Here is an 18229-nt window from a genome sequence, read left to right as displayed (position 1 = left end):
CTGTGCCTTCCCTGCCACCTCAGGCGAACAAATGATCCCTGCCACTGGCACAGACAGGAAGCTGTTTGGGAGACAAGCATGGGTCTTGTCCTCTTCTCATGTGTTCCAGCCACCCTGGACACCTCCTGCAGTGTCGAGCTCACCTCCAACAAACAGCTCAATCCCGCCCGCAGCCTTGATCTTCTCTTCAAAGGCATCACACTCAGCCTGCAGGTCAGCTGCATTCCCATCCAGGATGTGAGTGTTTTCTGGGTGGATGTCAATGTGCTTGAAGAAGTTGTTCCACATGAAGGAGTGGTAGCTCTCTGGGTGGTCTCGAGGAAGGCCTATGGGGCCATGGCTGCACTCAGTCATGCCAGGCTGAGCCAGAGTCCGCCTCCCAAAGATGCCAGGATACCTCCTGACCCCCAGAGACACTTTCAGGGAAGAGCCTATCAGGGAGGCTGGGGCCCCAGCCCTCCCACCCCCAGCCACTCAGGATAGGCTGAGCTGGTATCCTTGTCTGCTCATGACCATGGGACTAGGCCCTCATTCTGATCTCCTTTCACAGGGAAATGGCCAGAGGCTGCAGGCTAGGGTCATTCTGGGCCTCTAGAGGTGGGCTAGCCTCCTGGGGGGTAACGACTGGGTCCATCTAGGGAAGGAAGCAAGCATACCCCTTACCCTATGCCTCCTACCCCACCATTCATTCCCAGTTACACCCTGCTCAGCCTGAACCCCAACCTGAACACCAGGGGGCTGGCGAGAATTAATTTCAGGGCTTCCCAAAAAGCATGTTTTTCAGTCAAGAAGAATGTTTAAAATGCATGTTTCAGGGGCTGGGTATGGAGAAGGAAATGGCAATCCACTCCAGTATTCTTGCCTGGAGAATCCCATGGACGGAGGAGCCTGGTAGGCTGCAGTCCATGGGGTTGCTAAGAGTCGGACACGACTGAGCGACTTCACTTTCACCTTTCACTTTCATGCATTGGAGAAGGAGATGGCAACCCACTCCAGTGTTCTTGCCTGGAGACTCCCAGGGATGGGGGAGCCTGGTGGGCTGCCATCTATGGGGTCACACAGAGTCGGACACGACTGAAGCAACTTAGCAGCAGCAGCAGCAGCAGGGATTAGGGGAGTGGGGAAATGGGTAGTTGATGTTTAATAGCTAGAGTTTTAGTTTTGCAAGATAAAGAGAGTTCTGGAAATTGGTTGCACAACAGTGTGAAAGTACTTAATGCCAAACTGTACACAGAAAGACAGTTAAGATGGTAAGTTTTATGTTATGTGTAGTTTACCACAATTAAAAAAAAAGAACCTTTCAAGTGAAACCATTACAAGATGATGGTAGGCAGTACAGAGGGTGACAGGAGTCCAAGGTGCCACTTTTAAGGACACCAGTCTCAGCTCCCCTCCCAGTATACTTGGCAGGAAGGGGACTAGAAGATGAACAGAAGAAAGTCCAAACACAGACAGTGGGGGGACATGCCCCAGCCATGGGACCCCAGATCCTATTTGCAGTCATTTTTTCCAGAAAGAAATTGCATGGAGCTGGGGAGGAGACAGAGGGGGCAATATGCTAAAGTTTATCAAGTGTCTGCTTCTGTAGAACAGAAGCTTCCACATCTGTTATATCACTTAATGCTTACAGCCCAAAAAGTCAGCTTCATTAGCTTCATGTCATAGCTGAAGAAACCAAGGCCTGGAGGATGTGGTATCACCAATTGAGCCTACCACCAAATGTCACTGGTTCCGAGATGTCCCCAATCCTCTCCTGGCTGATACTGTGAGGCGAGGAGTATGACTTTTCTGGAATCAGGTAAGACCGTGAAAGACAAAGACTCACCCACATATTCATCCATGTTGAAAGTCTTCACATATTTGAAGGACAGGTCTCCATTCTTATAGTATTCAATCAGTTTCTTGTAGCAGCCAAGTGGGGTACTCCCTGCAAGAGAGGCCACAGCAATGAACCCCCTTCATTGCCCCAGAGGGCAACCAGGAATGAATCAGGGATGCTTCACTAGGAATACCTGTCAGATCTGAAGTCCTACCCAATGCTCAATCCCAACTGCCATCCATTGAGTTGCTGGTTTAATAACCTATTTTCCCCCTAGACTGCAAGCTCCAGGAAGGCAGGGCTATGTTTGTCTTGTTCACTGCTGAATCCCTAGCACTTAAAGCACTGACGATTGAAATGACTGTGATTAGCACCTGAGTGAATGTCAGACTTAATTGCCAACACGATATTCCCTGAGCAACCAGTATGTGAGAGGTACATTATGGGCATGCGGAGAAGTGACAGACTCAGCAGCCACCCTGGAGGAGCTCACTGTCTAGGAGAGGGGACACATTACACCACATAATGTCAGCTGTGGTACAGGCTAGCCTGTGGGTTCGGGGAGACCTGCCCTTGGAGCAGCAAACTCAAGTGCAGTTTCATTAAAACGTCAGTCATAAACCCATAAAGAGGCAAGAGGACTACTGTAGATTAAGAAACTAGATATGCATGAAGCCTGACTGGACATTGGATTAATTTTTTAAAAACTACAAATAATAAATGGACAATTAGAGGGAAAATTAATATAGTTTGTATTAGATATTGTGAAATGATTTTTAATTCCCCTAGGTATGATAGTAGTATTGTGGTTATATAAGAGAATGTCTTTGTTCTGAGGAGTTATGTGCTAAAGGACTTAGAGGTAAAAGACTTAGAGGATCTCTGGACCTTTCAAGTGGCTTATAAGGAGTGTGTATGTATGTATAGGCAGAACATGAGCCACAGGATATGAAAGTAAATATGCAAAATGTTAACAACTGGTGAATCCAGATAAACAGTACCTATTCTTTCAGCTTTTTTGAATATGTGAAACTGCTAAAAATAAAAAGATGGAAAGAAAAAAGCCCCACCCAAACCAAGTCATTCTTTTCAGAACCCACTAATGGCTTCTGAATAACACCCAGTCCTAACAAAGGCTCTGTATAACTTGGCCCCTGGCTGCCTCCCGCCCACCTCAGGAATCCTGCTTCAAGCAGTTTCACCTCAGGGCCTTTGCACATGGGGTTTGTTCCCTTTGCCAACATTGCTACCCTACCAGTATCTGCACAGCCAACTCACCTCTTTAGGGCCTTTACTCAGAGACTTTCCCTGTCCCCATATCCAACACTAACTCCCACCCCTTCCTGAACATTCCCTATCACTTTCCCTGCTTCATTTTCTCCTTCCCTCTTATCACCATCCAGTCTACTCTGTATTTTGCTAATTCACTTGTTTATGATGTTTCTCCCACTATAAGCTTTAGGAAGGCAGGAATTTGTGTTCTTTTTATTCATTGCTGTATCTCTGGCATTGAAAACAGTTTGGCATATAGCAGGTATTCGAAAAATATCTGAATGAATGGCAGCAGCCCCATTCACACAAAATAACCAGCTTGTCTCTGTGACATGGTCTTAGCTATGCCTGAGCTACACAGCTTCCCTGTCCTCCCCCTGAACTTTGTCATGTCCATTTTCCAAACTTCTAGCCTTCCCATCAATCCTGTGTGTTGTTGTTGATCAGGCACTAAGTTGTGTCTGACTCTTCTCGACCCCATGGACTGTAGCACACCAGCCTCCTCTGTCCTCCACTATCTATTGGAGTTTGCTCAAATTCATGTCCATCGAGTCAGTGATGCTATCTAACCATCTCATCCTCTGACACCCTCTTCTCCTTTTGCCTTCAATCTTTCCCAGCATCAGGGTCTTTTCCAATGAGTCAGCTCTTTGAATCAGATGGCCAAAGTACTGGAGCTTCAGCTTCAGCATCAGTCCTTTCAGTGACTATTCAGTGTTGATTTCCTTTAGGACTGACTGGTTTGATCCTGTGAGCTCCCCAATATCTAGCCAATAAATTCCTTTTCTTCTTAAATTAGCCAGAGTAGGTTTTGGTAGCTTCCACCCAAAACCCTGACTGGTGCTTCATCTAACAGGAGTATTCCAAGGAACCCACATGGAAATGCTGTGCTGGTTCAAGTGTGATAGTAAGAAAGGGGCCAGGTCTTCGACAGGCCTAATACCACTCTGAGGGGGCTGGATTTATTTTGCAAATGATGCGGCAATGGGGAGGGGTTTCAGCAGAAGCCCAGACTCCAGCCTAGCCTGACTGTACAGTTAGAAAACAGGATGTTAGTGCAGCCCTGTCCTAGTCTGAGATGTTAGTGGTTTCACAGGCACCTGCATATACTCTTCCCACAAACCTCTTGAGCAGAGATGGGGAAACTTCAGCCCACAGGCCAGATCTAGCGTACTACCTGTTTTTGTAGCATTCATAAATTAAAGAACAGTTTAAAAAACAAAAGAATATTATGATATATGAAAATTATATAAGCTCAAACTTCAGTGTTGGTAAAGTTTCACTGGCAGACAGCCATGCTCATTTATGTATTGTCTAGGACTGTTTTTGAGCTACAAGGACAGAGTTAAGTGATTGCAATCACTGGTTATATGGCCAGTGAAGTGTAAAATATTTATTATTTGGCTGTATATAGAAAAAGCTTGAAGACTCACCCAATAGTATATGGGCCACTGAGGCAAATCCACCCCATCTCTGAAATAATCAGAACATTTGCCTTGACGAGCTAGAATCAAAATATCCTCCGATAAAGGCAGCATTCTGATTTTTTCCCCAAAGAAATTGGAACTGTTTTTCACTTAGGTTCTATGTTTAATTAAGTCTTACAGAAATTGCTTTGAGTGATTCAATTCTCCCAAAGACGGTGCTTAGTTATTAGCACTATAGGTGCAGAGAAGAGAAATTACTTCATTACATAAAATGTATGTCTTAAGGTATTTGGACTTAATTCTGTTAAGGACACTTGGCTCCCAGGGCTGACTTAGAATATAGCCTAAAAATCAAAGTTTTTCGTGCCTAACCAAGATCCCTTCTACTCCAGGATTCTTCAGGAGCAGGCAGCAACAAAACAAACCCCAGAGGGAGCTTAGCTGCTGCTAAGTCGCTTCAGTTGTGTCCGACTCTGTGCGACCCCATAGACGACAGCCCACCAGGCTCCTCCATCCATGGGATTTTCCAGGCAAGAGTACTGGAGTGGGGTGCCATTGCCTTCTCCACCAGAGGAAGCTAGGTCCTCTGTTTTGTATGCCCAGGGCGCAGGGGTGTTGTTCATTCATAGGGGCAGTACCTCAGAGCCCTCCTTGCAGTTCCTTGTCTGAATGAGCCTACCTACCTGGACCCTTGAGAGCCCCTAATGCCTTTGCCCACTCTCCCCATCCCACAACGCACCAGTAGGGAGCCCCAGGGTGAAGTACTTGTCTGGCCCTGGGTTAAACTGGATGATGCGGTTCCTGATGTATTTGGCCGCCCACTCACTGGCCTGAGAATAGTGGTCCAGGATGATGAGCTTCATCGTGTCCTGCAGAGGCAGGTGACAGAAACAATTATTGGTAAGACATAAGGAGAAAGGGGTGGAGGTGGTTGTGATGGAGGGGTAAGCCCCTTTCTCTAGGCTGAGCCAGAAAGAGGAAGGCTCTTTCAGTTCACAGGAATATCAAAAAGCTGGGCCAAGTGCCTCCACCACCCAGCAGGAGGCGCTGCTGCGGGACAGACCTGGGGTCCAATCTCGGTTCCTCCATTTATCACTGCAGGACCTTGGTTAAGGACCCAAGTTCTTTGAGCCTGTTTTCTCTTAACTTGAAAATGGGGACAACAGCACCTACCTGAGAGATTTCATGATGGTGAATATTAAATGAGAAAATGCCTGTAAAGCACATAGTATTCAACATAATATGTTGGCTAGTATCTTGTAGCTCGACCCAGGCCCCCGTTCCCCTTCTTGACGACCCTCACCTGGCTAGATGCTATGCTCTACCCTTGAACAACTCCTCACTAAACAGGTCATGGGATCATCTTGGATCACTAGAGTAGGTGGCGGACTCGAGAGGTGTGTTCTCTTTCAGTACCAGAGAGGGGTGCTCCTACGGGCCGGCCTTGCTTTGTGAATCCTGTTTCCACCACAGAACGCCGGGTAAAGGCAATCGCTCAGGAATTAGGGCGTCTACTCCTCCCCCAGCACTGCGGTCAAATCAGAGTGGAAAGGCCCGAGACTGAGGTGGCTGGGTCTGCGATTCATGGGGTTTTCCCCCCACCCCAATGGCAATCCCATCGCCCTCCCAGGAAGGAGGTCCAGGCAGATTGCTGGGAATCCCGGCCCCGGGGTGCCGGAGGCTGGGCAGCACCCCGACCTCGCCCGCGAAGAGGGTCCCTGCGGACCCCGCTCCCCACTTACGCAGATGCCTCCCGCGGCGGCTGCAGCGACTGCACCGGCAGCCCCGCCCCGCGCGGGTCATGTGGCTGCAGGTCACGCGGTGGCGCGCTCGGTCGCCGGGGCTGATTCTTAGGGGCCGCGGCTCCGCGGAAGCGTCTGCCCCGCGGGCCAGGGGCCGCCCACTGTGCTTTGAGTTCCGGGGCTGAGTAGGCCGGGGTGGCGGCGGAGAGAGTGGGTGGGAAACGGGACCCGGAGACTGGTTTGGTGGAAGAGAGAGACGGGAGGGGGTCCCAGGTTGCTCCTAGGGATGCAGTCCCCCGGGCGGGGGTTCTGGGACCAGGTTTTCAGTTTTGGGGGTGAGGCCGGGGAGGAAGAGCAGAATCTCTTCCTCTAGGGCTGAGCTTGTCTCTGACCTTTATTTTTTTAGGTGTCATTTCTTTACCTAGATAGTACTGCTTTTTTTGTTTTCAATATAATTGGATTTTTTTCTACCTCTAGGGGGAAAAAAATCAATCTTTGCAGCAGTATAAACTAGAGAAAAACGTAAACTCTTGGTCTCCTCTATTCCTCCACCCTGAGATCATGTTAACAGTTTAGACTACATCCTCAGTGAATTTTCGTTAAGATCCTTATATTTTACAGAAATGAGAACATACCAAACGGGCCATCCCAAGGCAGCTGGGCGCCCATGTCTTGCAGTTCCCCTGACTCGGCTCGCCCTTTCCTTTTGGGCCCAGCTGCGGCTCCATCTTCTGGTGAGACCCTGATGAGCTGGGACTGTGCAGCGAACACAAGTTCTGGGTACTTGTTATTTGGCTTCACTGTTGGTGTAGGGTTTTTTGTTTGTTTGTTTTGCTTTATTTATTTATTTATTTTTAATTTAGTTAGAAATCTCATCTCAGACTGAGGATTGCAGATGTTTCTCAGTGAGGTTCCCACCCTATTCCAAATACTTCAGATAATAGGCTGCTGGTCAGTTGCCTTCAGAAAGGTCTAGGAAGTGACCTTAATTGGGCCTTAATCAGTCCTTAAAGAATCTGCCTGCAATGCAGAAGACCCAGGTTCAATCCCTGGATCAGGAAGATCCCCTGGAGAAGGAAATGGCAACCCACTCTAGTATTCTTGCCTGGAGAATCCCGTGAATAGAGGAGCCTGGCGGGCTATAGCCCATGGGATCGCAAGAGTCAGACACAGCTTACTGACTAAGCCACCACCACCACTCCAGAGTTACCCTTTCTGTAGGGAACCGGTGCGGGTGTCTGTTAACTCTGGAGACTCTGGAGTCCGCATGGGAACTAATCAAAAACGCCTGGGTTTGAATTCTGTTCTTGCCAATATCCACTTCTTGAGTGAGTGACTCAAGCCAATGACTCCCCTTCCCCAATTCTTAATTTTCTTCTCTGGAATTTGGGGATTGAGTGGAAATTTAGTAATACTGACCTGTGACATGTGGCTGTTGTGAGCATTAAATGAAATACAGTGAGCCCTCCATGTCCATTGTTCCACATGCACAAATTCAACCAAACTTGGATAGAAAATATTCGAAAAATAATTTCTAAAAGTTCCTAAAAAAGCAAAACTTGTTTTGCTGTGTGCCCGGCAACTGTTTACATAATATTTAGGTTGTCTTAGGGATTATAAATAATCTAGAGGTGATTAAAATATACAGGAGGTTGTATATAGGTTATATGCAAATACTGTGTCATTTTATGTAAAAGACTTGAGCTGGTGTGGATTTTGGTATTTGTGGGGGTCCTTGAAGCAATCCCCTGGGAAACCGATGGCTGACTATATTATCATAGATCCATGATACCCTTTATTTCCTCCTCCCCTCCTTCAGTTCAGTTCAGTTCAGTCGCTCAGTTGTGTCCGACTCTTTGCTGCTGCTGCTAAGTCATGTCAGTCGTGTCCGACTCTGTGCAACCCCATGAATCGCAGCATGCCAGGCCTCCCTGTCCATCACCAACTCCCGGAGTCTACCCAAACCCATGTCCATCGAGTTGGTGATGCCATCCAGCCATCTCATCCTCTGTCATCCCCTTCTCCTCCTGCCCCAATCTTTCCCAGCATTAGGGTCTTTTCCAGTGAGTCAACTCTTCTCATGAGGTGGCCAAAGTATTGGAGTTTCAGCTTCAACATCAGTCCTTCCAATAAACACCCAGGTCTGATCTCCTTTAGGATGGACTGGTTGGATCTCCTTGCAGTCCAAGGGACTCTCAAGAGTCTTCTCCAGCACCACAGTTCAAAAGCATCAATTCTTCAGCGCTCAGCTTTCATCACCATCCAATTCTGACATCCATACATGACTACTGGAAAAACCACAGCCTTGACTAGACGGACCTTTGTTGGCAAAGTAATGTCTCTGCTTTTAAATATGCCATCTAGGTTGGTCATAACTTTCCTTTGAAGGAGTAAGCGTCTTTTAATTTCATGGCTACAATCACCATATGCAGTGATTTCAGAGCCCCAAAAAATAAAGTCAGCCACTGTTTCCACTGTTTCCCTATCTATTTCCCATGAAGTGATGGGACCGGATGCCATGATCTTCATTTTCTGAACGTTGAGTTCTAAACCAACTTTTTCAATCTCCTCCTTCACTTTCATCAAGAGACTTTTTAGTTCCTCTTCACTTTCTGCCATAAGGGAGATGTCATTTGCATATCTGAGGTTACTGATATTTCTCCTGGCAATCTTGATTCCAGCTTGTGCTTCTTCCAGCCCAGCATTTCTCATGATGTACTCTGCATATAAGTTAAATAAGCAGGGTGATAATATATAGCCTTGACGTACTCCTTTTCCTATTTGGAACCAGTCTGTTGTTCCATGTCCAGTTCTAACTGTTGCTTCCTGACCTGCATACAGGTTTCTAAAGAGACAGGTCAGATGGTCTGGTATTCCCATCTCTTTCAGAATATTCCACAGTTTATTGTGATCCACACAGTCAAAGGCTTTGGTATAGTCAATAAAGCAGAAATAGATGTTTTTCTGGAACTCTCTTCCTTTTTCTATGATCCAGTGGATGTTGGCAATTTGATCTCTAGTTCCTCTGCCTTTTCTAAAACCAGCTTGAACATTTGAAAGTTCACGGTTCACATATTGCTGAAGCCTGGCTTGGAGAATTTTGAGCATTACTTTACTAGCGTGTGAGATGAGTGCAATTAAATACTCTCTAATCTAATCTTCTGCCCTCCTCGGACTCCTCCCACTCCATGCCTGGGTTTAAACTGTTACCCATACTCATCCTCCCATCCTCTTGTTTTAGAACTAAAGTTGTCTAATTAAAAGAATTGTGAGTACACCCCTTACCCCAATTTTTTTGTTTGTGAGTTCATCTATATAATCTTTGTTCCTTGTCATTCCTTCCTGTCATGAAGGTAGTTGTGATGCCTGGAGCAGGGGAAGCTATATTATAACTGTGAGGCAACAAGCATGAAGCTAGACTGGAGGATAGAAAGAACTTAAGTCTTTGATATTTGACAAGTGCTAGGAGAAGGCAATGGCACCCCACTCCAGTACTCTTGCCTGCAAAATCCCATGGATGGAGGAGCCTGGTGGGCTGCAGTCCATGGGGTCGCTAAGAGTTGGACACGACTGAGCGACTTCACTTTCACTTTTCACTTTCATGCATTGGATAAGGAAATGACAACCCACTCCAGTATCTTGCCTGGAGAATCCCAGGGATGGGGGAGCCTGGTAGGCTGCCATCTGTGGGGTCACACAGAGTTGGACACGACTGAAGTAACTTAGCAGCAGCAGCAGACCTCCTACCGGAGAAGGCAATGGCACCCCACTCCAGTGCTCTTGACTGGAAACTCCCATGGACGGAGGAGCCTGGTAGGCTGCAATCCATGGGGTCCCTAAGCGTCAGATATGACTGAGGACTTCACTTTCACTTTCACTTTCATGCATTGGAGAAGGAAATGGTAACCTACTCCAGTGTTCTTGCCTGGAGAATCCCAGGGACGGAGGAGCCTGGTGAGCTGCCGTTTGTGGGGTTGCACAGAGTCAGACACGACTGAAGCGACTTAGCAGCAGCAGCAGCAGACCTCCTACTCCTGACTTCCTCTAAGGAAATAATAAATATCTCTGTGGGATATTTATTTAAGCCACTGCTGGTAGAGTTTTCTGTGACTTAAGATCAAAAACATGACCCACTGTTATAGCAGATGACTCAGGTCAGAAGAAAGAAGATACCTTTCTTCTGTATGAATCTTTCTTCTAATAAAATCCAGGAAAGTTTAGAGCTGTCAGTGAGGCATGTGGAACCAATAGAAAACAGACACAAAGCCCTGCTGACATCAGTTGAGCTGTCTAGATCTAACCATATCCGAAGCCAAATATACTCTGTTGGGTTTAAGTTGGGTGAATAACTGAATACAAAAATAAATATCTTTTTTCCCCTGAGATTAGTTATGGGATACTCTGGAAGAATATTGAGGTATCTATTGCTGCATAACAGATTATCCCAAAACTTAGTGGCTGAAAACAATAATTACAATAAGGGCTAAAAAGAAATGTGCTATCAAGTCATGAGACCTGGAGGAAACTTAAAATGTGTGTTATTGGAAAGACTATGTATTATAATATTCCTTTTATTTCTTTTTCTTTTCTGATTGCTGTGGCTAAAACTTCCAAAACTATGTTGAATCGTAGTGGTGAGAGTGGGCACCCTTGTCTTGTTCCTGACTTTAGGGGAAATGCTTTCAGTTTTTCACCATTAAGGATAATGTTTGCTGTGGGTTTATCATATATGGCTTTTATTATGTTGAGGTATGTTCCTTCTGTACCAGCTTTCTGGAAAGCTTTTATCATAAATGGGTGTTGAATTTTGTCAAAGGCTTTCTCAGCATCTATTGAGATAATCATATGGTTTTTATCTTTCAGTTTGTTAATGTGGTGTATCACATTGATTGATTTGCAAATACTGAAGAATCCTTGCATGCATCCCTGGGATAAAGCCCATTTGGTCATGATGTATGATCTTTTTAATATGCTGTTGGATTCTGTTTGCTAAAATTTTGTTGAGGATTTTTGCATATTTTAATATTCCAACCATATGACTTTCTGGAAAAGGCAGAAGTACGGAGACAATAAAAAAGATGTTTTCCAGGAATTAACAGGAAACAATGGAAACAACAGGGAGGCTGGGATGAATGGGTGGAGTACAGAGATTATAGGGTAGTGAAACTATTCTATATGACACTGTAGTGATGGATAGATGTCCTTCATTGTATTTTTGTCTAAACCCTTGTAATGTACAAGAGTGAACTCTGATGTAAACTGGACTTTGGGTGATTATAATGTGTAGGTTCATCACTTGTAACAAGTGCACCACTTTGATCAGTAGTATATTGAATGAAGTCTCATGAGAGATCCTGAACCAGAATCACTCAGCTAAGTAAATCCTGAATTCCTGACCCAAGCTGCAAGGAAATAAACATTTGTTGTTTAAAACTGCTGCATTATAAAGTAATTTGTTATGCGGCAGTAGATATCTAACACACTCAGGAAAATTCCATAGGTGGGACAGATGTTGAGCAAGAGATCAACCAACCCCTGTTTTCTCTCCCCTGTGCCTGGAGGTGCATCGACCGACCCACCGATGACTCTCCATTCCTCAGGCCACACCTTCCCACATTGTGCTGCCTTCTGCTGTGTTTGTGAATCCCCTGCCAAGGCTTCTGCTGTTACTTGCTGTCTTCTCATTATCTGAGGCCATGTCTTAATCTCCATTTCCTATAGCTCTTTCTCACTTTCTTTCTGATCTCACTACTTTCTCACTGATCTTTGCATTTCCCATACCACCTAGCTCAGTACCTGGCATATAAAAGTCAAAGCCCCACATGTTTCAGAGCATTGGCTGTGGAGCCCAGTGGGTTCAGATACTAGATCAACCACTTATTAGCTGGGACGTTTTCTTAATCTCTGTGCCTCAGTTTCCTCAACTGTGAAGTAGGGAAACTTCTTCATAGGGTTGTCATGAGGTTTAAAATAGATTGTCACATGTAAAGCATTTGGAACTATGCCTGAACATGGCAGCTGCTCCATAAATATCACTTATTAGGTTGAATCATACAAAAATTGTCATTTATATGGATTAGAAACCAAATACTGTCCATTTTACATGGTTTAATCCCATATTATTATTGTTGTTGTTGTTCTTGCACCAGAGTTATATACAGAGAAACAGTCTGGTGACCAAAAGCAATTAGAATTGTTATTAAGGTCTCTAGAGGAATATCAAAGACAATCCAAATCAGAACTCAGAGCACCTTTTAAAATTCTCCTTGCCTCATTCCTTTTACTGCTAACCAGAAAACCTTTTTCCACTGCTCGTTCTAAATTCTTAACTAAAAAAATCTGCCCCAACACCCCATCACACATAACCAGCCAAAGCAGGTGACTGCCTCACCCTTCCTTCAACTTAACGTCCATTCTCCTTTTCCTTACAGTAAATTTCTCTGTCTTTTTTGATGCAGATACCAGAGTTTGGCTTCCCAGTTGTTCTCTTTTCCTCTCTCTCTCATTCCAAAAACCCACATATGATACTGCCAAAAACTGGCTTTCTAGAGAGCAGGTGAGAAGGGAGCGACTAAGAAGGCAAATGCAAAATTCTTTTTTCTCTGTTTTTAAAAAAATTATTTATGGTAAAAGCAGCATAACGTTTACCATCTTAATCATTTTTAAGTGTTCAGCTCGGTATGGTTAGTACACTCATGTTTTACAACTCGTCTCTACAGCTCTTTCATCTTGCAAAACTGAAACTGCATACCCATTAGACAACAGCTCCCCATTTCCTCCTGCCCTGAGCCCATGCAGCCACTACTTCTGTCTCTACCAATTCGTTTACTCTTGTTCCCTCATATACAAAGAATTATATGGCATTTGACTTTTTGCAACTGACTTATTTCACTTAGCATATGTTCTCAAGTTCCATCCACATTGTAGCATGTGTCAGAATGTCCTTCTGTTTAAAGGTTGAAAATTATTCCATTGTGTGTGTGTGTTGTGTATATACACATATATACATACATATCTTTTAATCTCTCCAGGTACACTAGGTTGCTCCTACCTCTTGGCTGTTGTAGAATTCCTTTTAAGTGGAGAAATGTGGACAAGTTTAGTAATTTCAGGCTCCTTCACAAGGGGATGACAGTATAATAAGCTGCATGATCATGTGGTTCAGATATTAGATGAGAAAGCAGCTCAGAGTCCCAAGAGAGCCACATAGATCAAAGCTGCAGAGACCTGGGGCATATCCAGGAATGCAGGCCAGAGCCACTGTTTGACTTTGATTCCCAGCTCTACCACTTACTGATTGTAACTTCTGGGAAGTCACTTAATTTCTTTCTGCTTAATTGCTTCATCCATAAAATAGGAAAATAACACCTACCTTATGGTATGTACTATGAATGCCAAGAGTAGTTACCTCAAGGAGGAATAAATGATTTAATACATGTAAAGCACTTAGAACAGTGCCTGGCACTAATTAGCTGTGACTAAGGGATCGTTGTTATTATTACTAGAGTTTTGAGATGGGCATTGAAAAACAGTTAGGATTTGGTCACTGAAGAGGAGGAGGGTGGCATTATGGACAGAGATGATCAGAAATAGGAAGCCACAGAGGCTGAAGGAATAGTGTTTCCAGATTTAAGAAAAATAAACAGGATACCCAGTTAAATTTGAATCATTTCTACTTTCTTATGCATATATATTTTGAGATAAAAGAAAATCCTCCATGAGATATACTTATTCTAAAAGCTTTTTTTTTTTTTGGCTGCGCCATCTTTGTTGCTGTGTGGGGCTTTCTGCAGGAGCAGGGAGTGGGGGCTGCTTTCTAGCTGTGATGCACGGGCTTCTCGTCGTAGTGGGTTCTCTTATTGCAGAGCACAGACTTTAACTGCATGGGCTTGAGCAGGTGCAGCATGTGAGCTCTGTAGTTGTGGCTTTAGTGTTTTCTTGGTATGTGGAATCCTGCACCAGAGATCGAACCCATGTCCCCTGCATTTGTAGGCGGATTCTTACCTCCTGTACCACCAGATAAGTGTCTCTAAAAGCATATTTTTGTTTATCTGAAATAAATTGCATCTAAATTAGAGTCCTCTTTCTTTCTTTATATTTCCCCGGTGATTTGGATCTTAATAGCTCGTTGTTTTGCAGGATTTTCTTATAAAATTCCCAAAAGTGACAGTCTATGTATGTTTCATTTACATTTATAAAATTTTACATATTATTTTTGGCTGTCCTGGGTCTTCATTGCTGTGCTCTGGCTTTCTCTAGTTGCAGCAACCAGGGGCTACTCTTTCATTATGGTGCATCAGCTTCTCTTGTGGAGCATGGGCTCTAGGTGGTCTTGCTTCAGTTGTTGCAGAAAGCAGGCTTGGTTGCCCTGCAGCATGTGGGATTGACAGGCGGATTCTTAACCACTGGACCACCAGGGAAGTCCTATTTACATTTTAACGTGATTTCTGTAGTGGTCACAACCAAGTTAACTTGTCCTTGGCCATTGAACTTTTGCTAAGGAGAAATCATGCTCAGTGTAATGTAAACACAATTATAAATTTAGTTAAAATATCCAGCATTGAAGATAAAATTGTTGTTGTGTCAATAGAAATATGTATTTGGGTGAATCACAGCTTCATGATAAAAATGATGTGTTTACTAAATTAGCAATGATCTTGGAATTGCTTGTCACTCACATGTAATTTATTTGTTTTAAGAGGGAAGATAGTTTGAATTTTTTAAAGTTTTTAAAATTAAATTAATTCATGTTTTGGCTGTGCAGCTTATGGGTATCTTAGTTCCCTGACCTGCGATAGGACTCATGCCCCCTGCAGTAGAAGCATGGGGTCTTAACAACTGGACCACCAGAGAAGTCCTTCCCTTTATTTTATACTGGAGTATAGTTGATTTACAATGCTGTTAGTTTCAGGTGTATGATTTACAATGTTGTGTTAGTTTCAGTTGTAGAGAATAGTGGTTGAGTTATACATATACATATATTCATTCTTTTTCAGATTATTTTCCCATATAGGTAATTATAGAGTATTGAGTAGAGTTCCATGTGCTATACAATAGGTCCCTGTTGATTATGTTTTATATATAGTAGTGTGCACATGTTTGTTTGGTTTTGAAGTACAATTGATCTACAACACTGTGTTAGCTCCTGGTACACAACAATGTGATTTGATATTTCTGTATGTTACAAAATGATCACCACAATAACTCTAGTTACCATCTGTCACCATATAAAGATATTACATTATTATTGATTATATTTCCCACACTGTACATTTCATATCCATGATTCTTATTTTGTAACTGGAAGTTTATACCTCTTAATCTTCCTCACCTGTATCTCTCATTCTCTCACCTCACTCCCCTCTGGCAACTACCTTTTGTTCTTTGTGTCTATGACTCTGTTTGTTAAGTGTGTTCATTTCTTTTGATTTTAGATTCCAATTCTACATATAATTGAAATCATATAGTATTTGTTTTTCTCCATCTGAAGTAGCATAATGCCCTCCAAGTCCATCCATATGGTCACCAATGGCAAGATTTCATTCTTTTCTTATGCTTGAATAATATCCATTATATATACATATATACCACTTCTTCTTTATCCATTCATCTATCAGTAGGCACTTAGATTACTTATAGATCATTGTGGTTTTGGCTTGTATTATTAACTTTTTAATATATATGCAAAAACTACATATTTAATGTATATATTTGATGAATATGTATGGGCATATGTATTCCCTGGGGAACAGTCATCACAATTAATAGATGTATCCATCACCTCCAGAAATTTCCTGTGTCCCTTTGGTTTTAGTGTGTGTGTGTGTGTGTCTGTGTGTGTGACTAACTCAACTCAGTAAGACTGTCTGCAAAAAATTGCTACTGTTTTTGAAGTCCCATCTGGAAGGCAATTCTACTTGCAATTGCCTTATATACAAGCTTTTCTCATGAGAAAAATATTGCACAAAACAAAAATAATTTCTGCACTGTGATTCTTTGTATTTGGCTCTGCCATAAAAGAGGGCTTCCCGGGTGGTGCTAGTGGTAAAGAACCTTCCTACCAATGCAGGAGATATAGAGATGCCAGTTTGATCCCCGGCTGGGAAGGCCCCCTGGAGAAGGAAACTGGCAACTACTCCAGTATTCTTTCCTGGGAAATCCCATGGACAGAGGAGCTTGGTAGGTTACAGTCCAAGGGGTTGCAAATGGTCAGACGTGACTTAGGAACTAAACCATCACCACCACCACCATATACACAAAAATAGATATCTGACGATGTGTTAATATTCAAAATATATAAGGAACTCATATAACTTAATAGCAAAAAAGCCTGAAACAATCCCATTTTAAAAATGGGTAGAGGATCTGAATAGATTTTTTATAAATAAGATATACAGATCACCAACAGGTACATGAAAAGATACTCAATACCACTAAATCATCAGGAAATGCAAATCAAAACCACAATGAGGTATCATCTCACACCTGTCAGAATGACTATTATTGTAGGAAACAACAAATGTTACCGAGAATGTGGAGAAAAGGGAATCCTCATGCACTGTTTGTGGTAATGTAAATTGGTGCAACGATTATGGAAATCAGTATGGAAGTTCCTCAAAAAATAAAAAACAGAACTGCCATATGATCCCACAATTCCACTCCAAGGTATTTATTTGAAGAAAATGAAAACACTAATTTGAACACATGTATGCAACCCTGTGTTCACTGCAGCATTACTTAAAATAGGCAAGATATAGAAACAACCTGTGTGTCCATCAATGGATGAATAAAGATGATGCAGCATAGATTACACAATGGAACACTATTCAGTCATAAAAAGAATGAAATCTTGCCATTGGCAACAAAATGGATGGGCCTTGAGGGCATTATGCTAACTGAGATAAAACAAAGATAAAATAGCCCATGACACATACTTAAAACAACAAAAAACCAGGCTCACAGACAGAGCACAGATTGGTGGTTGCCACAGGTGAAGGAGTAAGGATTAAGAGAAATGGGTGAAAAGGGCCCAAAAGTACAAGTTTCTAGCAATAAAGTAAATAAGTCATGGAGATGTAATGTAAAGCCTGATGACTTTAAACTTTATCGCATATTTGAAAGTTGCTAAGAGTAAATCTGAAAAGCCCTCATCACAAAGAAAATTTTCTAACTGTATGGCGACACTTGCTGACTAGACTTGTGATCACTCTGCAATATTTATAAATAGCAAATATTATGTTGTTCACCTGAAACTAATGTTACATGTCTCTTACACCTCAAGAAAAAAATATTTCTGGAAGGTTGAAAAAATAAAAACCACTACAAGAATCAGAGATTGATAATCTCACAGCTGTGAGAGAGTACATCCGTCATTCACAGGTTCAAACTCTCACTATAAACAGCTGGATCCAACCCTTAAAAGGGCTGCAAAACTGCAAACTAACATACATTGAATTTAACGTCTGATGATTTTTTTTTTTTTAAGGTGAACTTCCTGTTTGCCTAAAAGTGGGAACTGCACTTTTAAGGCAAAGTCCCTCAGCAAAGCCGGAGCTGATTTTATGAAAGCGTCTGGGAAGCCCGGGAGCGGGGTCTGGTGGATTTTCAGAAGAGAAAGGATTTCAGGATGTAAGGACTTTGCAGCTGTGTTAATGTATCCGTGGAGCAAGGCTGCCTTTGGCCGGCTGACTTTCCAGAAAGGTCCTGGGAGTGAGACGCTTGCTGATTGGCTGTCGTCTAGGAGCATGGACACTGTCACTGATTGGTTGGCTTTTAGAGGCTTGGGTCGGCCTGGATTTGCTCACATAAAGAAGCATAGTTACTGAAGTGAGGGTGTCGCTGATTGGCTGGTTTTCAGGGGGGAAAAAATCAGTTCTTTCTTACGGTGGTTACTGTTCACGGCGTGGGACTATGGCCAAAGAACAGTGTTTTCCTTTCCTGAATGTGCAAATAAATACATTTAATTCTGA

At 43.2% G+C, this 18229-nt stretch overlaps 1 protein-coding gene and 1 long non-coding RNA gene across 5 annotated transcripts in view; one reads left to right on the top strand and one right to left on the bottom strand.

Annotated features, from left to right (window-relative positions):
- Positions 1–6398, bottom strand: part of GNPDA1 (glucosamine-6-phosphate deaminase 1) — an 11381-nt gene extending 4983 nt beyond the window's left edge. Inside the window, exons 1-4 of one of the 2 annotated variants that reach the window (XM_006062639.4) lie at positions 6261–6398; positions 5258–5387; positions 1826–1927; positions 144–326 (exon numbers count right to left, since the gene is read on the bottom strand). In XM_006062639.4, the coding sequence (XP_006062701.1) occupies positions 144–326; positions 1826–1927; positions 5258–5381 (409 nt within the window). In that variant the 5' untranslated portion in view covers positions 5382–5387; positions 6261–6398. The remainder of the gene's footprint in view (positions 1–143; positions 327–1825; positions 1928–5257; positions 5388–6260) is intronic. The other variant, XM_025292532.2, reaches the window with a different exon arrangement.
- LOC112586887 lies at positions 6260–18229 on the top strand. 3 transcript variants are annotated; one of them, XR_006553351.2, is made up of 3 exons: positions 6260–6445; positions 6882–7040; positions 17746–18229. It is a non-coding gene; the product is annotated as an uncharacterized LOC112586887 (long non-coding RNA). The 3 variants fall into 3 exon arrangements; XR_003111379.3 differs by having other exon boundaries at positions 6337–6474; XR_006553352.2 differs by having other exon boundaries at positions 6344–6470.

The sequence above is a fragment of the Bubalus bubalis genome, chromosome 9 (genome assembly GCF_019923935.1).
Source record: "Bubalus bubalis isolate 160015118507 breed Murrah chromosome 9, NDDB_SH_1, whole genome shotgun sequence".
NCBI classification, from domain to species: domain Eukaryota; kingdom Metazoa; phylum Chordata; class Mammalia; order Artiodactyla; family Bovidae; genus Bubalus; species Bubalus bubalis.
This window is presented reverse-complemented; position numbering and strand designations above follow the sequence as displayed.